Raw genomic sequence first — 18,457 nt, forward strand, 5'->3', positions numbered from 1 at the left:
GGCAACAGTGTGAAGGATGGGCATCAAAGCTAAACTCGGCATTTACTTAACATATATGTGATGTTGCAAGGTGCATCTGATGCAGAGAAACAGTTACTTCCATGTGAATGGGCAAGAGGCTATTTTATTTTATGGTTGGACAAAACCACTAATGGGTAGTGTGAAAGTTCAGTTCTTGGCATGTTTGCAGTACATCTGCGAGGGAGAAGAAATACCCGGTGGATGATTAGTTTATCAGTTATCATTTCAACAAGAAATGGTGTTATTACAGTGTAAAAGATACTGTGTTTGAAGGCCAGCCTCCTTTCTTCAATAAGGAGCAGTTGTTTTGTCAATAATACACCTCCTGATCTTGATTCATTGTTAAAGGAAATAGTGACAGTTATAAATATAATCAGATTTGTACAGTTTGCTGTAGGGCCAACACAGCAGCTATCTTTGTAGGACAAATACCTGCCTTTGCATATTTTAGTACTGGCATGCACAGAACTCTTAAAATGAGGGAAAACTAAAAATACTTCCTTTTTTCATTTCCATTATTTCAGTTGTCTTGCTTTAGTATCGTATCTTAGCAATATGTTGAATGTCTTGAATACTTAATAATCTTATTGCTTTAGGGTCAAGATCTGTTGTGTAAATTTAAGGATGAGATGGAGGTACCCAACATGGGCTACATGGTGTCAATATTGAGAATTTGGCACTCTCAAATTCATGAATCTGGTACTGTATTATTGAGCATGTTTTTAAAAAACACATCCAAATACTGCAGTAGGAAATGATGAAATGTTTTCAGAGGCAGATACAACAATATAGAGAGTTAAGATCCATTTGTCTTCTTGTCCCAAATCAAAGCATTCGCTTTTTTAGTGTGTTGTGCTATTTAGTTCATCTAATGGAACAATAAAGGTACTTTTCTGTGAGGCATTGCTTTATAATTTCTGAGTCCATGTTTGATCCAGATTGGCACATGTAGCTGAAAGATTTACCGAACTGTGATGACCAGTATTGTGAGGTGGGATTTTCTAATTTGTTAGAGATAAAGGGTAAGAAAACAAACCAGTCAGGATTAGGTTGCTGAATCAACTGTAGCTAGTTCAAGTAGAAAGAGATTTAGTAAAAGATTTTAGGGGTGCCTGGGTGGCTCAGTTGGTTAATCATTCAACTCTTGATCTCAGCTCAGGTCTTGATCTCAGATTTGTGAGTTCAAGCCCCATGTTGGGCTCCACACTGGGCATGGAGCCTGCTTTTTATTATTATTATTTTTATTATTATTATTATTATTTTTTATTTTGTTTATTCACTTGACAGACAGAGATCACAAGTAGGCAGAGAGGCAGGCAGAGAGAGAGGAAGGGAAGCAGGCTCCCTGCTGAGTAGAGATCCCGATGTGGGGCTCCATCCCAGGACCCCAAGATCATGACCTGAGCCAAAGGCAGAGACTTTAACCCACTGAGCCAGCCAGGCATCCTGGAGCCTGCTTTAAAAAAGTTTTTTGGAGGGTTGGAGAGGGGGTCGCCTGATTGGCTCAGTTGGCTAAGCGTCTGCCTTCAGCTCAGGTCATGATCCCCGGGTCCTGGGATCAAGCCCTGCATTGGGCTTCTTGCTCAGCGGGAAGCCTGTTTCTACCTGTCCTTCTGCCTGCTGCTTCCCCTGCTTGTGCTCTTTCTCTTTCTCTATCTCTGTCAAATAAATAAAAATCTTTAAAAAAATCTTTTTAAAAAAGTTTTTTTTTTTAAAGTGGTCTGTAGAATTGTTAGAAATTCTTACTGAAGAAACAGATTCTAATGTGAACTTTCATGAGTGAAATTTTAAAAGTACATTGCAGCTGAGCTACCAAGGGAGTTACTATCTTTTTTAGGATCAGAAAGGTACCTGCAGAATTGGAAAGCTGTAAGTTTTAGCTGCTTCTCTGAGAACCTTGCCACCTCTGCTGTGATCAGGAACCTGCCGCTGTTAGGAAACAGCCATCAGCATGCAGCCATCTTCATCAGTAAGCTGTCGTCACTATTGCTGCCTCTAGAGCCAAGCCACACCTGCCACAACCTGTATGGCAGAATGGATGCCTTGTGCCCTTCTTCTTGATATCCATGAAACCTATGACTGGATAGAAGGACTTAAGAAAACGCTACTGGGGCACCTGGGTGGCTCAGTGGGTTAAGCCTCTGCCTTTGGCTCCGGTCATGATCTCAGGGTCCTGGGGTCAAGTCCCGCATCAGGCTCTCTGCACAGCGGGGAGCCTGCTTCCCTCTCTTTCTCTGCTTGACTCTCTGCCTACTTGTGGTCTCTGACTGTCGAATAAATAAAGAAAAATCTTTAAAATAAAAAGAAATAAAAAAAAAAAGAAAACGCTACTGAACAAAACTTGTCTATCTCCATGGCAGTGCTTAATAGTAGCAGCAGCTTCAATACAACCTCCCTTCTCTTCTGCTCTCCAGATTTCTAGAAGTGCATCTGACTGGTGTAATTTAAATCATATCCACAACCCTAACTACAAGAAAGACTAGGGAATGTAGTTTTTAGCTTTCTAGTTCTGTGGTACAGGAATTCATATACCAAAGCATGTTGAAATGGATGATGACCACTGATCGACCATATCTACCACAGATACAGATCTTGATTCTCCTTAAGGCTAGCCATTATCAAATGGTCTGTATAGATAAATTGAGAAAGATTACAAATAATACTGTCCAAATATTGTGGACAAACCTTTAAGTACTTCTTTTTTACTATATTTTTATTGTTTATAATGACATTAAAAATGTTTAAAATTTGTGCTCCACCTATGTGATGAATATAGTGGTCTGTGGATGCCAAAATTTCTTCACATTTAAAGTGTTGGTAGCAGATGAAAAGTCTGAAAAAGGGAATAACAAAACCGTTAGAATGAGTCATTTAAACTGAGGAAAAGTTGCTGTTAATCAAACACTGAAGCACGGTCAAATAAGGTAGGAACTGACAGCAGTCTTTGATTTGGTAGTACTTAATATTGTTATCATTCTAGAGGAGCCTAGGTGGCTCAGTCAGTTAAACGTCCAATTCTTTTGGCTCAGGTCATGAATTTGGGGTGGTGGTATCCAGCCCAGCCTCAGGCTCCACGTTCAGCACAAAGTCTGCTTGATATTCTCTCTCCCTTTGCCCCTCCCCCTGCTTGCATGCGTGCTCTCTCTCTCAAATAAATAAAATACTTAAAAAAAATTATTGGTGTTCTTGAAGGTTCTAGTAAAGAACTAGAATCAGACGCCGAATTGTAGGCTCAGGCTGTGAGTAGGAAGGAAAGGATTGGAGCAGAGGTTATAGAATAAGTTTTCAAGGAGCAGTAGTTGTATTTCCTTCCTTCCTCCTTCCCTCCCTTCTGTCCATTAGAACATAGGGGAGGCCCTATGCAAATACCACATATGAGACAAGTACAGCCTTTCAAAGTTCCTCACTTTTGTCTCTGAGTAGCTTGATGTAAAGTGTGCAGTATTAAGGTAATCTCTTTCTGCTTAGAGATATAATAGGTGCACCATTTTTTATTAGTTCTCTAACTGTTCATTATTTCACTTTCAATTATTTTTGTATTGAGTGGCAGTTAACTATTTTGATTTACGTTTTTTATAAAGCGCCAGTTAATTACTATAGTTTAAAGTGTTGGTAGCTGACTTTATCAGCATATTTGTATGATTAGTGAACTGGGCATTGATTAGATGAATTCACCTTCAGTATAGTTTATTTAAACATAACTTAGTGACAGGTATTCAATGAGTACAGATCATGAAAACTTTTACAGGAAATAATGTTGAGTGTGTTCCATATATTACATAGACCTTATGTTTTTACTTATTCTAAGTAAATATCTGATAATAGCAGGTTCATTGGGTTCTGCACACAAAGTAATCCCTGTTATATCCCTCTTAAAAAGGTGGGGTAGAATAGGTATACATTTATACGATGTGGTTTTCTCACACTGCACTTAATGTGAATGAAATGGGAACATGTTCAAGGGCAGTGATTTAGTGTTCCAAATTCCCTCATTAGATATAGAGCATGTTTATTATGATTTAATTCTTAATTTGTTTACATTCTAGGCCCTTTATGGTGACCTAGTGGGATTTTGGGTTTAAAAAAAAAAACACTTTGGATTATACAGAGAAGAGACATCAAAGAAAAAAGACTTAAAGGAGAAGAAGGTTGAGAGTAATGAAAACTGAGTTGGTGGACAGTGTTGTGGAATGAGAGCGAGGGAATCAGATTTGGATAAGAGAAGGGACATGTAATCTTTTAGGAAGAGGAGAATAATGGATATAAATTCAAATAAATATTAGTTTTTCCTGTTTGGAAACTGGTTTATTTGTAAAGGCCAACCCATATTGTCAATTTTTGAGTCATTTGAAAGATTCCTGATTTTGACTTGAGTTGAATATAGTATGTTTATTCTTTTTAAGTGGTAACTTGATTTTTTAAAAATTTCTCAATGACAAACTTAATGAGTGTCTTGTCTTTCACTGACTTTCTCATTGTAATAAAAAATGGTTTATCGAGGGGGCGCCTGGGTGGCTCAGTGGGTTAAGCGCTGCCTTCGGCTCAGGTCATGATCTCAGGGTCCTGGGATCGAGTCCCGCATCGGGCTTTCTGCTCGGCGGGGAGCCTGCTTCCCCCCGCCCTTCCTCTCTCTCTGCCTGCCTCTCTGCCTACCTGTGATCTCTCTGTGTCAAATAAATAAATAAAAATCTTTAAAAAAAAATGGTTTATCGAGTTTTTCATAGGTACTTCTTAAGTTTCTGTTGGGCTTTGTTAAAACACATTGGTGTAAATGGCCTTTAGTTTTAAAGTTGATAAGCAGACAGAGACCCAAGTTTATCTAGCCCAAATTGTCCTCAGGAAAGCTGTGCTTAAGTGATTTGTCTGAAGCCATTTAGCCACTTAGTAATAGAGGTAAAGCAGGAATGTTAGTTTCATGATTCTTAGGGCAATGCTTATGCCAACTGCCTTGCTTTCCTAATTGAGTACACTGGAGTCTGGATTCAACACACATTTTTCTGTGTGCTTTTGGCCCATGAGCATCTCACAAGAACTTCAAAACTAGACTTACTAGCTTCCTGAATGGTCATTCAAGAAATATTTCTCAAGTGTCTATTGTATGACAGTCTCAATTTCAGATTTTAGTGATTAATAAGTTCTCAGGCCTCAAGAATGAGAGATGCAGAAAATATGCAGAAATTACTAGTTTTGTATAGTTATAAATGCTATCAAGAAAACAGAGAAATAGAGTATGGCAACAGGATTATCTGCTTGAGACAGAAAATCAGGGAAGGTTTCTCTGAGGAAGTGACACTTAAGCTGAGACCTGTGGTAAGCAGAGCCAGCCATGTAAAGATGTAGGGTTAGAGCATTTCAAGCAGAAGCCCTAAGCTTGAATGAATTTGGCATGGTGATGAATGGAAAGAGGGTGAACACTGAGGAGAGTGGGAAGAAAAGAGGTTAGAGAGGACAGTGGTGCATTGTAGACCATGAAAACAGGAATTTAGAAATGGGATTATATTCTAAGTGAAATGGAATGGTTTTGGAGCAGGGGACTGAATGCCCTGAAGAATATGTTTAGATGGTCACTCTGGTGAAGAGTGGGTTGTAGGGGGATACCAGTGAAGGCAAGGAGAAGTGGTTGGATTTGGGATATATTTTGGAGTTTTGCTGGATTTACTGGATGGGGGAGGTTTGGGGAGGATGATGAGAAAAAGAGAGGAAGATAATGATAGACTGGGGGAAGAGCATGTTTTAGGGGAGGAAATCAGATGGTTTGTCTAAGACTTGTTAAATTTGAGATGCCTACTGGATATCCAAGGAGGCAGTTGGATATTCATGTCTAGTGTTGAGGAGAAGAGATTAGGCCTGGAAGTGCAGACCTAAGAGGCATCAGCATTAACACCATACTGAGGGAGTTTGCACAGGGAAAGAAGAGAAGAAGATGGTCCAGAACCAAGCCGTGAAGCATTGCAACATTTAGAGGTGAGGAGGGAAAGAAGTAGGCAGAGGGCCAGGGATATAGGAGGAATGCCAGAAATACTGTATTGTGGGAGCCAAGAAAAGGGCATTTTGAAGGAGGGATGTTAGTGTTCACTTTTACTTAAATAGGGCCTCCAGATCAGGTATGATGAGGACAGAGAAATGGTCATTGGATTTGGCAACATGGAAAGCATTGGCATCCCTCGCTAGAGCATTTACCGTGTCATCATAGAGTTAGAAGCTGACTGGGGAGAGGGTTGAAGAATGGATGGAAGGTGAGAAATTAGAGACAGTGTGTCTAGAAATGATTGCTTTTAAGAAGATTGGCTATGAAAGGGAGTCTAGAAATGGGATGATGCCATAAGGGAGGAGGAGTAAAGGGAGTTTTTTTCTTTCTGTGCTTTTTTTAAAATTGGGAAATAGTGAAAGCTTATTTATGTGCTGATGGGAGTGATCCACTAGTGAGGAAAATTAATGATGATAAAGGAAAGGGATTAATTGTGGAGTCAAGTCCTTGAGGTGGCTGGTGATTGGGCTGGAGAGCACAAGGGGGGGGCATTGCCCTTTCTCGAAGCAGGGAAACCATGATGTAATATGACCTCACACTCCCCTTTAGACACAGCTCTTCAGTCTCACCGGACCAAGTTTATCACCTTTTTTTTCTAATCACTGGGGTTTTTGTGTGTGTGTGTGTGTGTGTGTGTGCTGTATCTTCCATGTTCTTTTGGATTGAATTCATCCTATATAAGGTTTAGCATGAAGCATTTGGTGGTACTTAACACCAATTTCAATTTTTCTGTCAACAGGTGAAGCAAAAAATTTATTGCCATATCTTGGACCCAACAAAATGAGAGATTGTTTCTGCACCATAAATTTGGATCAGGAAGAAGTTTATCGTACCCAGGTTGTTGAAAAGTCTTTAAGGTTTGTAAAAAATTGATAAATTATCTTTCATAGATATGTATTGATTAATAAATTTTATACATTTTCCAGATTGTCCTCCTACACTGTTGGGGAAATGCAGGCTGGTGCAGTCACTCTGGAAAACAGTATGGAGGTTCCTCAAAAAGTTGAAAATAAGCTACCCTGTGACCCAGCAATTGCCCTACTGGGTATTTACCCTAGAGATACAAATGTAGTGATCCGAAAGGGGCACATGTACCCCAATGTTTATAGCAGCAATGTCCACAGTAGCCAAACTGTGGAAAGAGCCTAGATGTCCATCAACAGATGAATGGGTAAAGAAGATGTGGCGCGCGTGCGCGCACACATGTGTGTATATTTAATGGAATACTATGCAGCCATCAAAAATATGAAATCTTGCTATTTGCAGCAATGTAGATGGAACTAGAGGGTATTATGCTTAGTGAAATAAGTCAGTCAGAGAAGGAGAATTATCACATCTCACTGATATGAGGAATTTGAGGGGGGGGACGGGAGGTTTTGGGGGGTAGGAGGGAAAAGTAAAATGGGGCCAGGGAGGGAGACAAACCATAAGAGACTCTTAAAGTCAGGAAACAAACTGAGACTGCTGGAGGGAAGGGGGGTGGGAAGGATGGGATGACTGGATGATGGACATTGGGGAGGGTATGTGCTATGGTGAGTGCTGTGAATTGTGTAAGAATGATGATTCACAGACCTGTACCCCTGAAAGAAATAATGAATTATGTGTTAATAAAAAAATTTTTTTTTAAAGTGCCTAGGGGCACTTGGCTGGCTTAGTCAGTGACTCTTGATCTCGGGATCGAGAGTTCAGACCCCACTAGGCATGGAGCCTACTTTAAAATAAAATAGAATGGGGTGTCTGGGTGGCTCAGTAGGTTAAAGCCTCTGTCTTTGGCTCAGATCGTGATCCCAGGGTTCTGGGATCAAATGCCACATTGGGCTCTCTGCTCAGCAGGGAGCCTGCTTCCACCTCTCTCTCTCTGCCTGCCTCTCTGCCTACTTGTGATCTCTGCCTGTCAAATAAATAAATAAAAATTAAAAATAAAATAAAATAAAATAAAATGAAGGTTTTTAAAAAAGAAAAAAAAAAGACTTTTTTTACCTGAAACTTTTCTTTTCCATTCTGGATTTGTTTTTAGAATTACAGAATCTCAGTGTTTGAAGGAGCCTTAGTGTTTATTGAACTGGACTAATCAACTGTCTTACACTTGGTTCCTTCTGACCTTTATTGTTGACAAGCAGTCATCTGACATTTGCTTAATAACATTCATTCCAGTGACCAGAGTTCATTGCCTCCTGAGCATCCTGTTTGGTCTTAGAACCATTCTGACTCTTGAGGTGCTCAGTGGGTTAAGCCTCTGCCTTCAGCTTGGGTCATGATCTCAGGGTCCTGGAATCAAGCCCCACATCAGGCTCTCTGCTCAGCGGGGAGCCTGCTTCCCTTCCTCTCTCTCTGCCTGCCTCTCTGCCTACTTGTGATCTCTGTCTGTCAAATAAATAAAATCTTAAAAAAAAAAAAAACTATTCTGACTCTTAAGACAGTTCTTACATTTAGTCAATTAATATCTATAAAACGGAGAACCTACTATATACCAAGAGCTTGTTAGGTGAGGTTTATTCATACATCCATGAGAGCAAGATAGATGCAGTGCTTGCTTTCATGTGGCTTTTCATTGCCTCAAAATATATAACTCAAAATAACACTTCCTTTTAATTGTTGCTAATTCTATCCCTTGGATTTCTGGAGAACACCTCAAACAATATTTGACATGACATCGTTCACGTTTTTGAAAACAGCTATCATATACCTCAGTTTGTTCTCTAGGCTAAATTTTGCCTATTCATTTGAACTTTTCTCAGAGTACATCATTGTTTTATTTCTCTTAAGAATAATTTATTTCTTAAAGTTATACAAATCACTGAAGTAGGGCATTGTAAGGAAATGGATTCTTGGGAAAATTTCTCATCTTTTGAAAGTGTAATAGCACTCAGTATCCTAGTAAATTCTAATTCATAAAATTGGAGTGTGCCGCCTCTGCCCTGTAGTAGTGTTTGTGGACATAATTCCAGCACAGAGCTGTGCTGGCAGGATGTGGTCTTGGTCAGAGATAAGAGTCAAAACAAGGGAGTTGGGAGTTGTTGGAATGAACATGTGATGGATGAAGTACTGAGTGTCACGACTCCTTTAAATTGAGTTTTGGGAATTTATTTTCTGATGCTCTTTTTCTCATAATCTTTTTTCATTACACTTCCCCCCTTTTATTCCCCCTCTGGAGCTTTTCCCTTTGTGTCTTTATTGTCAGTGTTTGTAATTTTGAATGTCTATTGTGTTCTTCAGAGGAAAGACATTGTATAAAGCTGAAAATACTTTAATAGCCCCACAAAATTTGTAGTAGTACACTTAACATCTTTAGTCATAAATCACCTGTCCCTGTTTTTTAGAATTCTGCTATTTATATGTTATACATGATGAAACTGAGTCACCAAAAGGCTGAATAATTTGTGCATCTAATATAGGAAGTTAGGAGCAAAACAGAGATTGGAACCTGAAACTGTCTCAATCTCAATTTGTTACTCAGTGTACACTGATACCATATCACACAAAAATCAGTGATAAAGCTAGTAATTGTCCATAAATTGAATACATGTGGTAGTTTCTAATATGTAGCTTTGTAAATTAGTGACTAAAATTAGCTTTTTCTTTTTTAAACCCTTGCTTTTCTAGATATTTGTGTTGGGAAAAGATGGTGAAAATAATTCTTACCCATCTTAAGTTATTTTTTTAGATACTTAGCAACTTGGAAGATATTTTAAGATTAACCATGGTTATCTTAGGTTATAGTTAGATAGGTGCTTCTTGGATTCTAGGTTTCCCCTAGCACTTTTCCTTGCAGAATAAGGTGAAAGAGTATGCCTTGCTAACCTGGCTTTCATGTCAGTGTTTTCTTCCTTTAATGCGATAAGCTGTCAAGTCAAGAGTCAGTAGATACCATTTAGGTGTTTATGGGTTCTGGATATTACAGTTTTTATAGGTAGTCCGGATATAGAGTTTTCATAACGGGTAAGGAAGGGTAACATATGGAATCTATAGCTTTAAATTTTTACCTCAAATCCTTTTAAAAAGTGAGTGGTATATAAACAAACTGAGAAACAGCAATACTGCTTATGCCCAGTGCTTTTCTTCCCCATGCCAGGAATTTCCTTAGGAGTCATATGCATGATCATATGTCAGTGATAGCAATATAGAATGTTGTTTTTAAAGCTGTGTAAGTCTTGTCATTGCTCCTTACCAATCTACTGAAAAGTTTCCTTCAGGGGGGTTGATTAGTTAATTAGTTAATTAAATAAAGATGTGAGCACCCAGTTGTGGGGGAAAAGGTTGTCCACATTATGGTGATGTAGTGATCCAGATGACTTAGTGAATAATTCTGTAGTGTTCTCACTTGGTTTTAGAATCTGTTTTTAAAATAATATTTGAGGGGTGCCTGGGTGGCTCAATGGGTTAAAGCCTCTGCCTTCGGCTCAGATTGTTGTCCCGGGGTTCTGGGATCGAGCCCTGTGTTGGGCTCTCTGCTCACTCTGTGCCTCCCCACTCACTCTCTGCCTGCCTCTCTGCCTACTTGTGATCTCTGTCTATCAAATAAATAAATAAAATAATATTTGAAGCATATCTGGGTGGCAGTCAGTTAGGTGTCAGACTCTTGGTTTTGGCTCAGGTTGTGGTCTTAGAGTGGTGAGATGGAGCCCAGTGGCCGGCTCCATGCTCAGCATGGAGTCTGCTTAACACCATCTTTCCCTCTCCCTCTGCCCCCAGCAAATAAATAAATAAGTTAAAAAAAAATAAAAATAATATGTGAATATGTACATGTGATGTATAAAGGAAATTCTCCATTTTCTAATTGTTTATAAAATGATGCAAAGGAGAAAAATACTTAAACATGCCATGTCTTTGCTTAATAGTTGTTTTGTGTCAATTTTTATGTTGAGATTAATTAGGGGTCTCTGGTTATTTTGATAGATCAACTTTTTTTTTAAGGTTTTATTTATTTATTTATTAGCGTGCACGTGGGGAGAGAGTTGGGGAGAGAATCTGGAATAGATTCCGTGCTGATCATGGAGCCTGGAGCTCTGTGCTTGGGCTCTATCCTATGACCCTAGATCGTTACCTGAGCCAAAACTTAAGAGTCGTGGGATGCTTAACCCGCTCAGTCACTCAAGTGCCCCATTGACTGACCAGCTTTTCAAAGTTTATTTTGATTACATTTGAAGTAAAAAATACATTGACAAGAGTTGACCAGGCATTTGAAACAACTAAAAGCTCAGTCAACTGTTTTCTGGACAAGATTAGAAATAACTTCTGTAAGGATATTTTTCTTTGCATTTCAGCTTGTTTTTAAGTCAAGACATCCTAAAGAGATTGCATTTTATGGTGACATTTTCAAAGTATCCTTTAGTTCTTTAAACATTCTCAGGAAAAAGGTGCTGTTAACAAAGGATATTTACTAGCACTTTAGAGATTCATGTCTTCATAGAATCTAAACATCAAAGTACATTCTTAAACATCTAAAAATGACTTGTTTCATAGGAAAAAATCTTAGCTTGGGCATAGGCAAGGATTTCTTAACTCTGGATGTAGAAATCACTAGTCATAAAAGAGGAAGATTGGTAAACTGGATTTCCTCAAAATCAGAGCCTTTTGCTCTTCAACAGACACTGTCAAGAAAATGGAAACAGCAAGACACAGCTAGGAGAAAATATTCTGACAAAGGACTTGCATCTAGAATTTATTTAAAAACAAAAATAAAACCAATAAGAAGAAACATAGCCAATTTTTAAAAGTGGCAGGAAAAATGAACAGATATTTCCCAAAAGAATATATATACAAATGACCAGCAAGCACATGAAAAAATATTCATCTTCATTAGTCATCAAGGAAATGCAGTTTAAAGTCATTACTGTCATTATAGATTTTTTTTTTAATATTTTATTTATTTATTTGCCAGAGAGAGAGAGAGATCACAAGTAGTCAGAGAGGCAGACAGAGAGAAAGGCGGGAAGCAGGCTCCCTGATGAGCAGAGAGCCCCATGCGGGGCTCGATCCCAGGACCCTGAGATCATGACCTGAGCCGAAGGCAGAGGCTTAACCCGCTGAGCCACCCAGGTGCCCCTCATTATAGATTCTTGAACATAATGTGTCGTGATCGATATCAGATCACTGGTTCCTGTGACAGTATGGAGGTGATTTCACAAGGGAACTGTCTGGGGAGATAGAAATGTTCTGTATCTTGATTGGAGTAGAGATTACACAAATGTAAAAATTTATATCACATTCAGTAAAATGGCTAATTTTAAAGACTTTCAGTAGCAGAAGTTGACGATGATATGGAATAACTGGAGCTCTCCTGCACTCCTGGTAAAAGCATAAATGGTACACATTTGTTTGGTGTACAAATGTTGGAATACAGTTCGACAGTTTCTTATAAATTAAAAATTCACCTTCCTTTTATTTTTTAAAGATTTATTTATTTGAGAGAGCGAGAGAAAGAGCACTAGCAGGGTGAGGGGTGGGAGCGGCAGAGGGAGAAGCAGGCTCTCTGCTGAGCAGGGAGCCCGACCTGGGACTCTGGGATCGTGACCGAGAGGACACTGTCGCCTGAGCCACCCAGGCGTCCCTCACCTACCTTTTAACTTAGCAGTTCTACTCTTTTAGTTACTTACCCAAAAGAATTGAAAACATATATTCAGAAAAAGCCTTGTATAAACATATTTATAGCAGCTTTATATTTAATAACCCAAACCAGAAACATGACTACTAGGAGAAGAAATTGTAGAACATTCATGAATAGAATGTTATGCAGCAGTTAAAACAAATGAACTATTTATATACACAACAAAATGGAAAAGTCTCATGGTTGTTAAGCTGAGTAAAGAAGCTAGGCACAAGAGTACCTACTATTTAATAGATCTATATAGTAGAAATGAGATCGCTAGTTGCCTGTGGCGGGCATGGCAGGGTAACTGTAGAGTAGTATAAGGGAACTTTATGGGGAGATAGAAATGTTATTATATCTTGATTGGGATAGAAACAAAACAGGCTTATAAATTTATCAAATTGTTAAACTCTGTACTTCATTTTTTTTTTTATGATTTTATTTATTTATTTTAGAGAGCACACACATGAGTAAGCAAGGGGAGAGGCAAAGGCAGAGAGATTCTCAAATGGGCTCCACGCCCAGCTCCTGAGCCTGATGCAGGCTGATCTCATGACCTGGAGATCATGATGTGATCATGATGCTCAACTGACTGAGCCACCCAGGCACCCCAGTCACTTAAATTAGATTTTATTACATGTATTTTATACCTTAATAAAGTTGATTTTTTTAAAAAAACCTGTGTTTTTAAGACTTGTTTTAATTTCTTAAAAATATTTTAAAATAATGCTTTATATAACATTACCCATTTGTGTTATGTATTATTGTGATTAATGTAGCTATACATATTTCTGAGATGATGGTGTGAATGACACTGTCCTGAGCTCTCATTTGTGTCCACTTTAGGTGAATATGACCCCCAGGTAATAACTGGGTCTTCTGTACTTAGGACTCCTGAAAAACTGTTCAGAGCTTAACTTGGCAGTTGAGGTCCTCTCAGAGTTCACCTTAGTTTGTACAGGATTTAGTTGAAACAGCCTAGAGAATAATTGTGGAGCTTTTGAAACTTTTCTCTATGGTGTTTTAGTTTGTGACTTATTTCACTGAAAATACTATATGAAGAAACTGTCAGATTTAAATTTAATGAGCTTTCTTCTTTTCTCTCTAGCCCATTTTTCAGTGAAGAATTTTACTTTGAGATTCCAAGAACTTTCCAGTATTTGTCTTTCTATGTTTACGATAAGAATGTTTTACAAAGAGATCTTCGTATAGGTATGTACTAGTCATAATTATCTTTAATCTCAGCATTGATGTTTATATTCATTTTTTCACTAAGTATAAAGTGTTGAAAACAGAATAGTACATGCTCAACATTTCTAATCCTTTTCTCTAGTCTTCAAGTTCATTTGTGAATCTTATTTTTAATTTGTATGCTCAGATGCAGTAACACTTTGGAAGTGTCTTGACTAATCTCTCCCGGCCCCCCATCATGGTGTCATATTCATATGTTTCCAAAATACCTAATGGGGCATTTTCCATAGTACTCTTTACACTTGTTCATCAGTTTGTTGTTTAATATCTGGACTCTCTAGTTGAACATGATATTTATGAAGGTAGAGATTATCGCTCACAGAGTGCCGTACATTTAATAGATGTTTGGTAAGTATTTGCTGAATGCTTCAAAGAGTGTTTTTACCAAAGATCACAGTGTTTGATCCCCCAAAGAACATTTATTTTTCAAGGTTTTCTGATTGAAGTAATAAATCGCTTTAATCTAGACATGTGTTTTTCTCTCTGGCTGTGTTGGTGACCATTAACTCTCTTTCTTAAATAATTGTCTAAGGCTGGGGTGTGATCTGTGGGCGTGTAGTAGAACAAAGGGAAATGGACACATATGTGTCACATTCATGGTCTTTGCTCCGGTGTCTAGATTTTAATAAAATGTGGTAGAGGTCTATAATTTACTTGCCTTATCCTCTCACTTTTTAGTATCATGAATTTTGTCATCTCTCTCTCTCTCTCTTCTGATTTGAAAGATACTTAGGTCTTCCACAGTTTAAATGATTAAGCTTTATTTGACTTTGTCCTCTTAACTACCACCTAATTTGTTTCTGCTTTTGCTCCTGAACTCCTTAAGAAGTAGTTTGTTTCCTTCTTCTGCTTACTGCTTCTTTCTTTTTAAATCATCGAAATCTTGCTTATATATTTTTCTGACAAGCCTTTTTTGAAGTTTGTCAGAATCATTTTATTTTATTTTATTTTTTAAGTATTTTATTTGTTTATTTGACAGGCAGAGATCACAAGCAGGCAGAAAGGGAAGCAAAGAGCCGGATGCTGGGCTCAATCCCAGAACCCTGGGATCCTGACCTGAGTGGAAGGCATAGGCTTTAACCCACTGAGCCACCCAGGTGCCCCTGTCAGAATCATTGTTGAGGAAATCAAATAACCTTTAAAAATAGTATATATTTTTTAAATTCTAAAACTATTAGAAGTTCTTAGTGACTAGTAGTGACTGTGCACAGAAATAACTACAGTTAATAATTTATGTATTTCTTTCCATTCTTTATGCATTTGTATTATTACATTGTACTATTCAGTCTTTTCCCCTTTTTTCATCTAATGATCCTATTCCCCTGTCATAGTATTTTTAAAAAATATTTGTTAAATAATAGCCTTTGAAAAGAAATGTATTATTTGAGCTACTTCTTTGTTGGTGAACAATTATGTTTTGAGATTTTTGGTATTCTTAATGGTGTTGCTATGAACATCCTTCTTGCATACACTTTTGCATGTCTCTTTTTCTTAGAATAAATTCCTAGAAGTAAAAATACTGAGTTAAAGGGTATGAATAATTTTTAACATTTCTTCTCTATTTTTTACATTGGCCCCCAGAAATACTTTGCTAATTTAAATTCCCCCAAACATGACAAAGGGCATAACCATTTTGCCATACCCTGGTTATTCTTGGATATTAGCATTGAAAATTTTTTTTTGCAATTTGATAGGTGAAAAATAGTATTTTTTAACTTGTCTTTTTCTGATTATCAGTGAACTTGAGGAATTTTTCATATGTTTATTAGTCTTTTACATTTTTCTTCTATGAACTAGTTTTTCATTCTTATGTCCATTTTTCATTTGGGTGGATTTTGTTGTATTGCATACTTATTTGTTAAATATGTTAACTTTTGTCAGCTGTATACATAACAAGTATTTTTTCTTTGTCACAAAAGGCATTTTTGGTAGTGTTGAATCTTTATCTGCCTCTCTGTCAATTTTGACTCTTTTGATTGCTTATTCAACTTGTTGAAAGCCAAGGAAAATACAGTTTAATAACTTTGTATTTTCCTAGTTGTATTTCTTCTTTTGACATTTTATTTATATGCAGACTCTTGTCTCTTTAGAAAACCCTCAATTATGAATCACCCCTGAGGCCCCATCCTCAAGTCAATTAAACAACCATTTACAAACACTTCTGTGTGGCATATAAAGGATGGGAATACTAAAATGAATAAGACTCATGTTATTTGCAGGCTATCAAAGAGGCACACTTTTACTGTAATTCTAATCTGTTGTAATTGCATCTGTGCTGGAGGTCTGAACAGTACTTTGGAGCACAGAGAACAGGTAATCTTGTTTGGTGGAGGATTAACAGACTACTTATACTTAGGAAAAGGAAGAAATTTCCAGGTAAAAGGGATTAGCAGAATTAGAGGAGAAAAATGTTCATGGTGTATCTGCTGGAATATATAATATTACTTAGGAAGAGGGCAGTAGAACCGAAGCAGGGAATATAAACTGGAGACAATTTGTGATGGACTCTAAGGGTTATCTAAGGACAGTAGTGCTGAGCCTTTTAAGAATGAGAAACCTCTTAAAAATTATATGTAACTATATATACATGAATACTTTTGCGGTTTAACAACTTCTGTGTCATACAATGGTAACTGCCAAAGTCCAAACTCACTGTCTGTAGATTATGTATGTCAAATGTATATATTTGTAATTATATATAACTATATATAATATTTTAAACTATATATACACACACTTTATGTATGTAATCTGTAGTTTATGGTTTAGAGAGATTAGAGTCAGGGAGGATATTATCAAATGTGATGCAAAGGGCAATAGCAGTTTAAATGCAAATGAAGGAATGTACTTCAGTGGAGGAGCTGCAGGTATGCTTTAGGGACTATAAGGGGAGAAGGGATGGGAGAAAGGGAAGAGTTAAAAATAGTCTTGTTTCTATGGCTGTCATTAACTGGGATTAAAAAAAAAAACACAGGACCATTCACCTTTGAGTAGGGGGTGAGAAGAGGAGAGGATGACTTTGATTTCAAACAAGTTAAACTTGTATTACCTGGGGAACATCTTGGTGGACACGTTGGTTGACTGTTGGAAATACAGATCTGAGGCTTAGAGAGAAGAGCAGGAGAGGTGAATTTGAGAGTTGTCAGCATTAAGCGATACTTGAAACCTCTGCTGGAATGAATGAAATTGCCCTGGGAGCAGATAAGGAAAATGCCAGGAAAATGAGGCTTCAGTGAAGGCTGATAAAGTTTATTAGGAGGGTAGGAAGGGAGGAGAGATTCTTATCTCAGAAGGCCAGGAGATTTTTTTAATGTCGATAGCTAGAGAGAGAGAGCAGGATAAGGATTGGATAAAGGCTCTTGGTGATTATGAGCGACCCTTGAGAGTGTGTCTCTTTGATTATCATGTCTTCTTAAGAAAATGTTTTGTAATTTTCTTTGTTTGCATATCATGTTACAGTCATCAATACAGTATTTGTTGAAAAGGCCTTTTGTTGAGATTTATTGTTTTGATTTCCAAAAATTCCCCTGTGCTTTGCTTTTGGTTTTTAAAGTAAAAGTCAGTCGTACTTTAAATAAAAAAAATTTTAAGTAAGAATCGATTCTTTTTTTAAAATACTGTATTTATTATTTGAGAGAGAGAAAGAGACCACAAGTAGGGAGGTAGGGGGAAAGGGACAGAGGCAGAGAGAGAAGCAGATTCCCTGCTGACCTGAGCTGAAGGCAACTGCTTAACTGACTAAGCCTCTAAGTAAAAATCTGTTTTTTGTGGAGTGGTAGCAGAAAGCCATAATTTGGTGTGAGAACTTTTGTTTGGAAATAAGTTTACTTTCATTAAGAGAGAAAATATCTACATGTAATAGCAGGTTTTTTCCCTTTTACACATGGGAAATTCAAAGTAAACTCAATTTGTACGTACCCTTTAGGGTTGAAAAATGGTTTTCATTTATGAATTTTTATGTTTTTGTAGTTTAACATTTTCTTTTGTCATTAACTCATGAAGTTGGGTTGTTGCTTTTTTTTTTTTTTTAAATCTGAGCTATTGAAAATTGGGTTCAGTCAATTATTTTTAACTCTTGGTTGCCAAATTGTAGATTAAACAGTGCCATATCATTTTCTGAAAGTGAAATTTGAACTTGAGAGAACATCTTTCAAACTTAAGATCTGAGAATGTGTGCTGGTCAAATATAGTTTTAAATGTTCATCATCATTAGCCATCAGGGAAATTGAAATCAAAACCACATTGAGATACCACCTTATACCAGTTAGAATAGCCAACATTAACAGGACAGGAAACAACAAGTGTTGGAGAGGATGTGGAGAAAGGGAACCCTCTTACACTGTTGGTGGGAATGCAGCTTGGTGCAGCCACTTTGGAAAACAGTGTGGAGATTCCTTAAAAGATTAAAAATAGAGCTATCCTATGACCCTGCAGTTGCACTACTGGGTATTTACCCCAAAGCTATAGATGTAGTAAAAAGAAAGGCCATATGTACCCCAGTGTTCATAGCAGCAACATCCACAATCACCAAACTGCAAAGAACCAAGATGCCCTTCAAAAGACGAATG

General features: G+C 37.6%; 1 protein-coding gene across 3 annotated transcripts in view; it reads left to right on the top strand.

Annotated features, from left to right (window-relative positions):
• Nucleotides 1–18,457, top strand: part of RASA2 (RAS p21 protein activator 2) — a 122,682-nt gene that overhangs the window by 18,280 nt on the left and 85,945 nt on the right. For all 3 annotated transcript variants that reach the window (XM_032852370.1, XM_032852369.1, XM_032852371.1), the window contains exons 2-3: nt 6,789–6,906; nt 13,747–13,850. In XM_032852370.1, the coding sequence (XP_032708261.1) occupies nt 6,789–6,906; nt 13,747–13,850 (222 nt within the window). The remainder of the gene's footprint in view (nt 1–6,788; nt 6,907–13,746; nt 13,851–18,457) is intronic.

Source organism: Lontra canadensis, unplaced genomic scaffold, assembly GCF_010015895.1.
Source record: "Lontra canadensis isolate GAN:19392208 unplaced genomic scaffold, GSC_riverotter_1.0 scaffold6, whole genome shotgun sequence".
NCBI lineage: Eukaryota > Metazoa > Chordata > Mammalia > Carnivora > Mustelidae > Lontra > Lontra canadensis.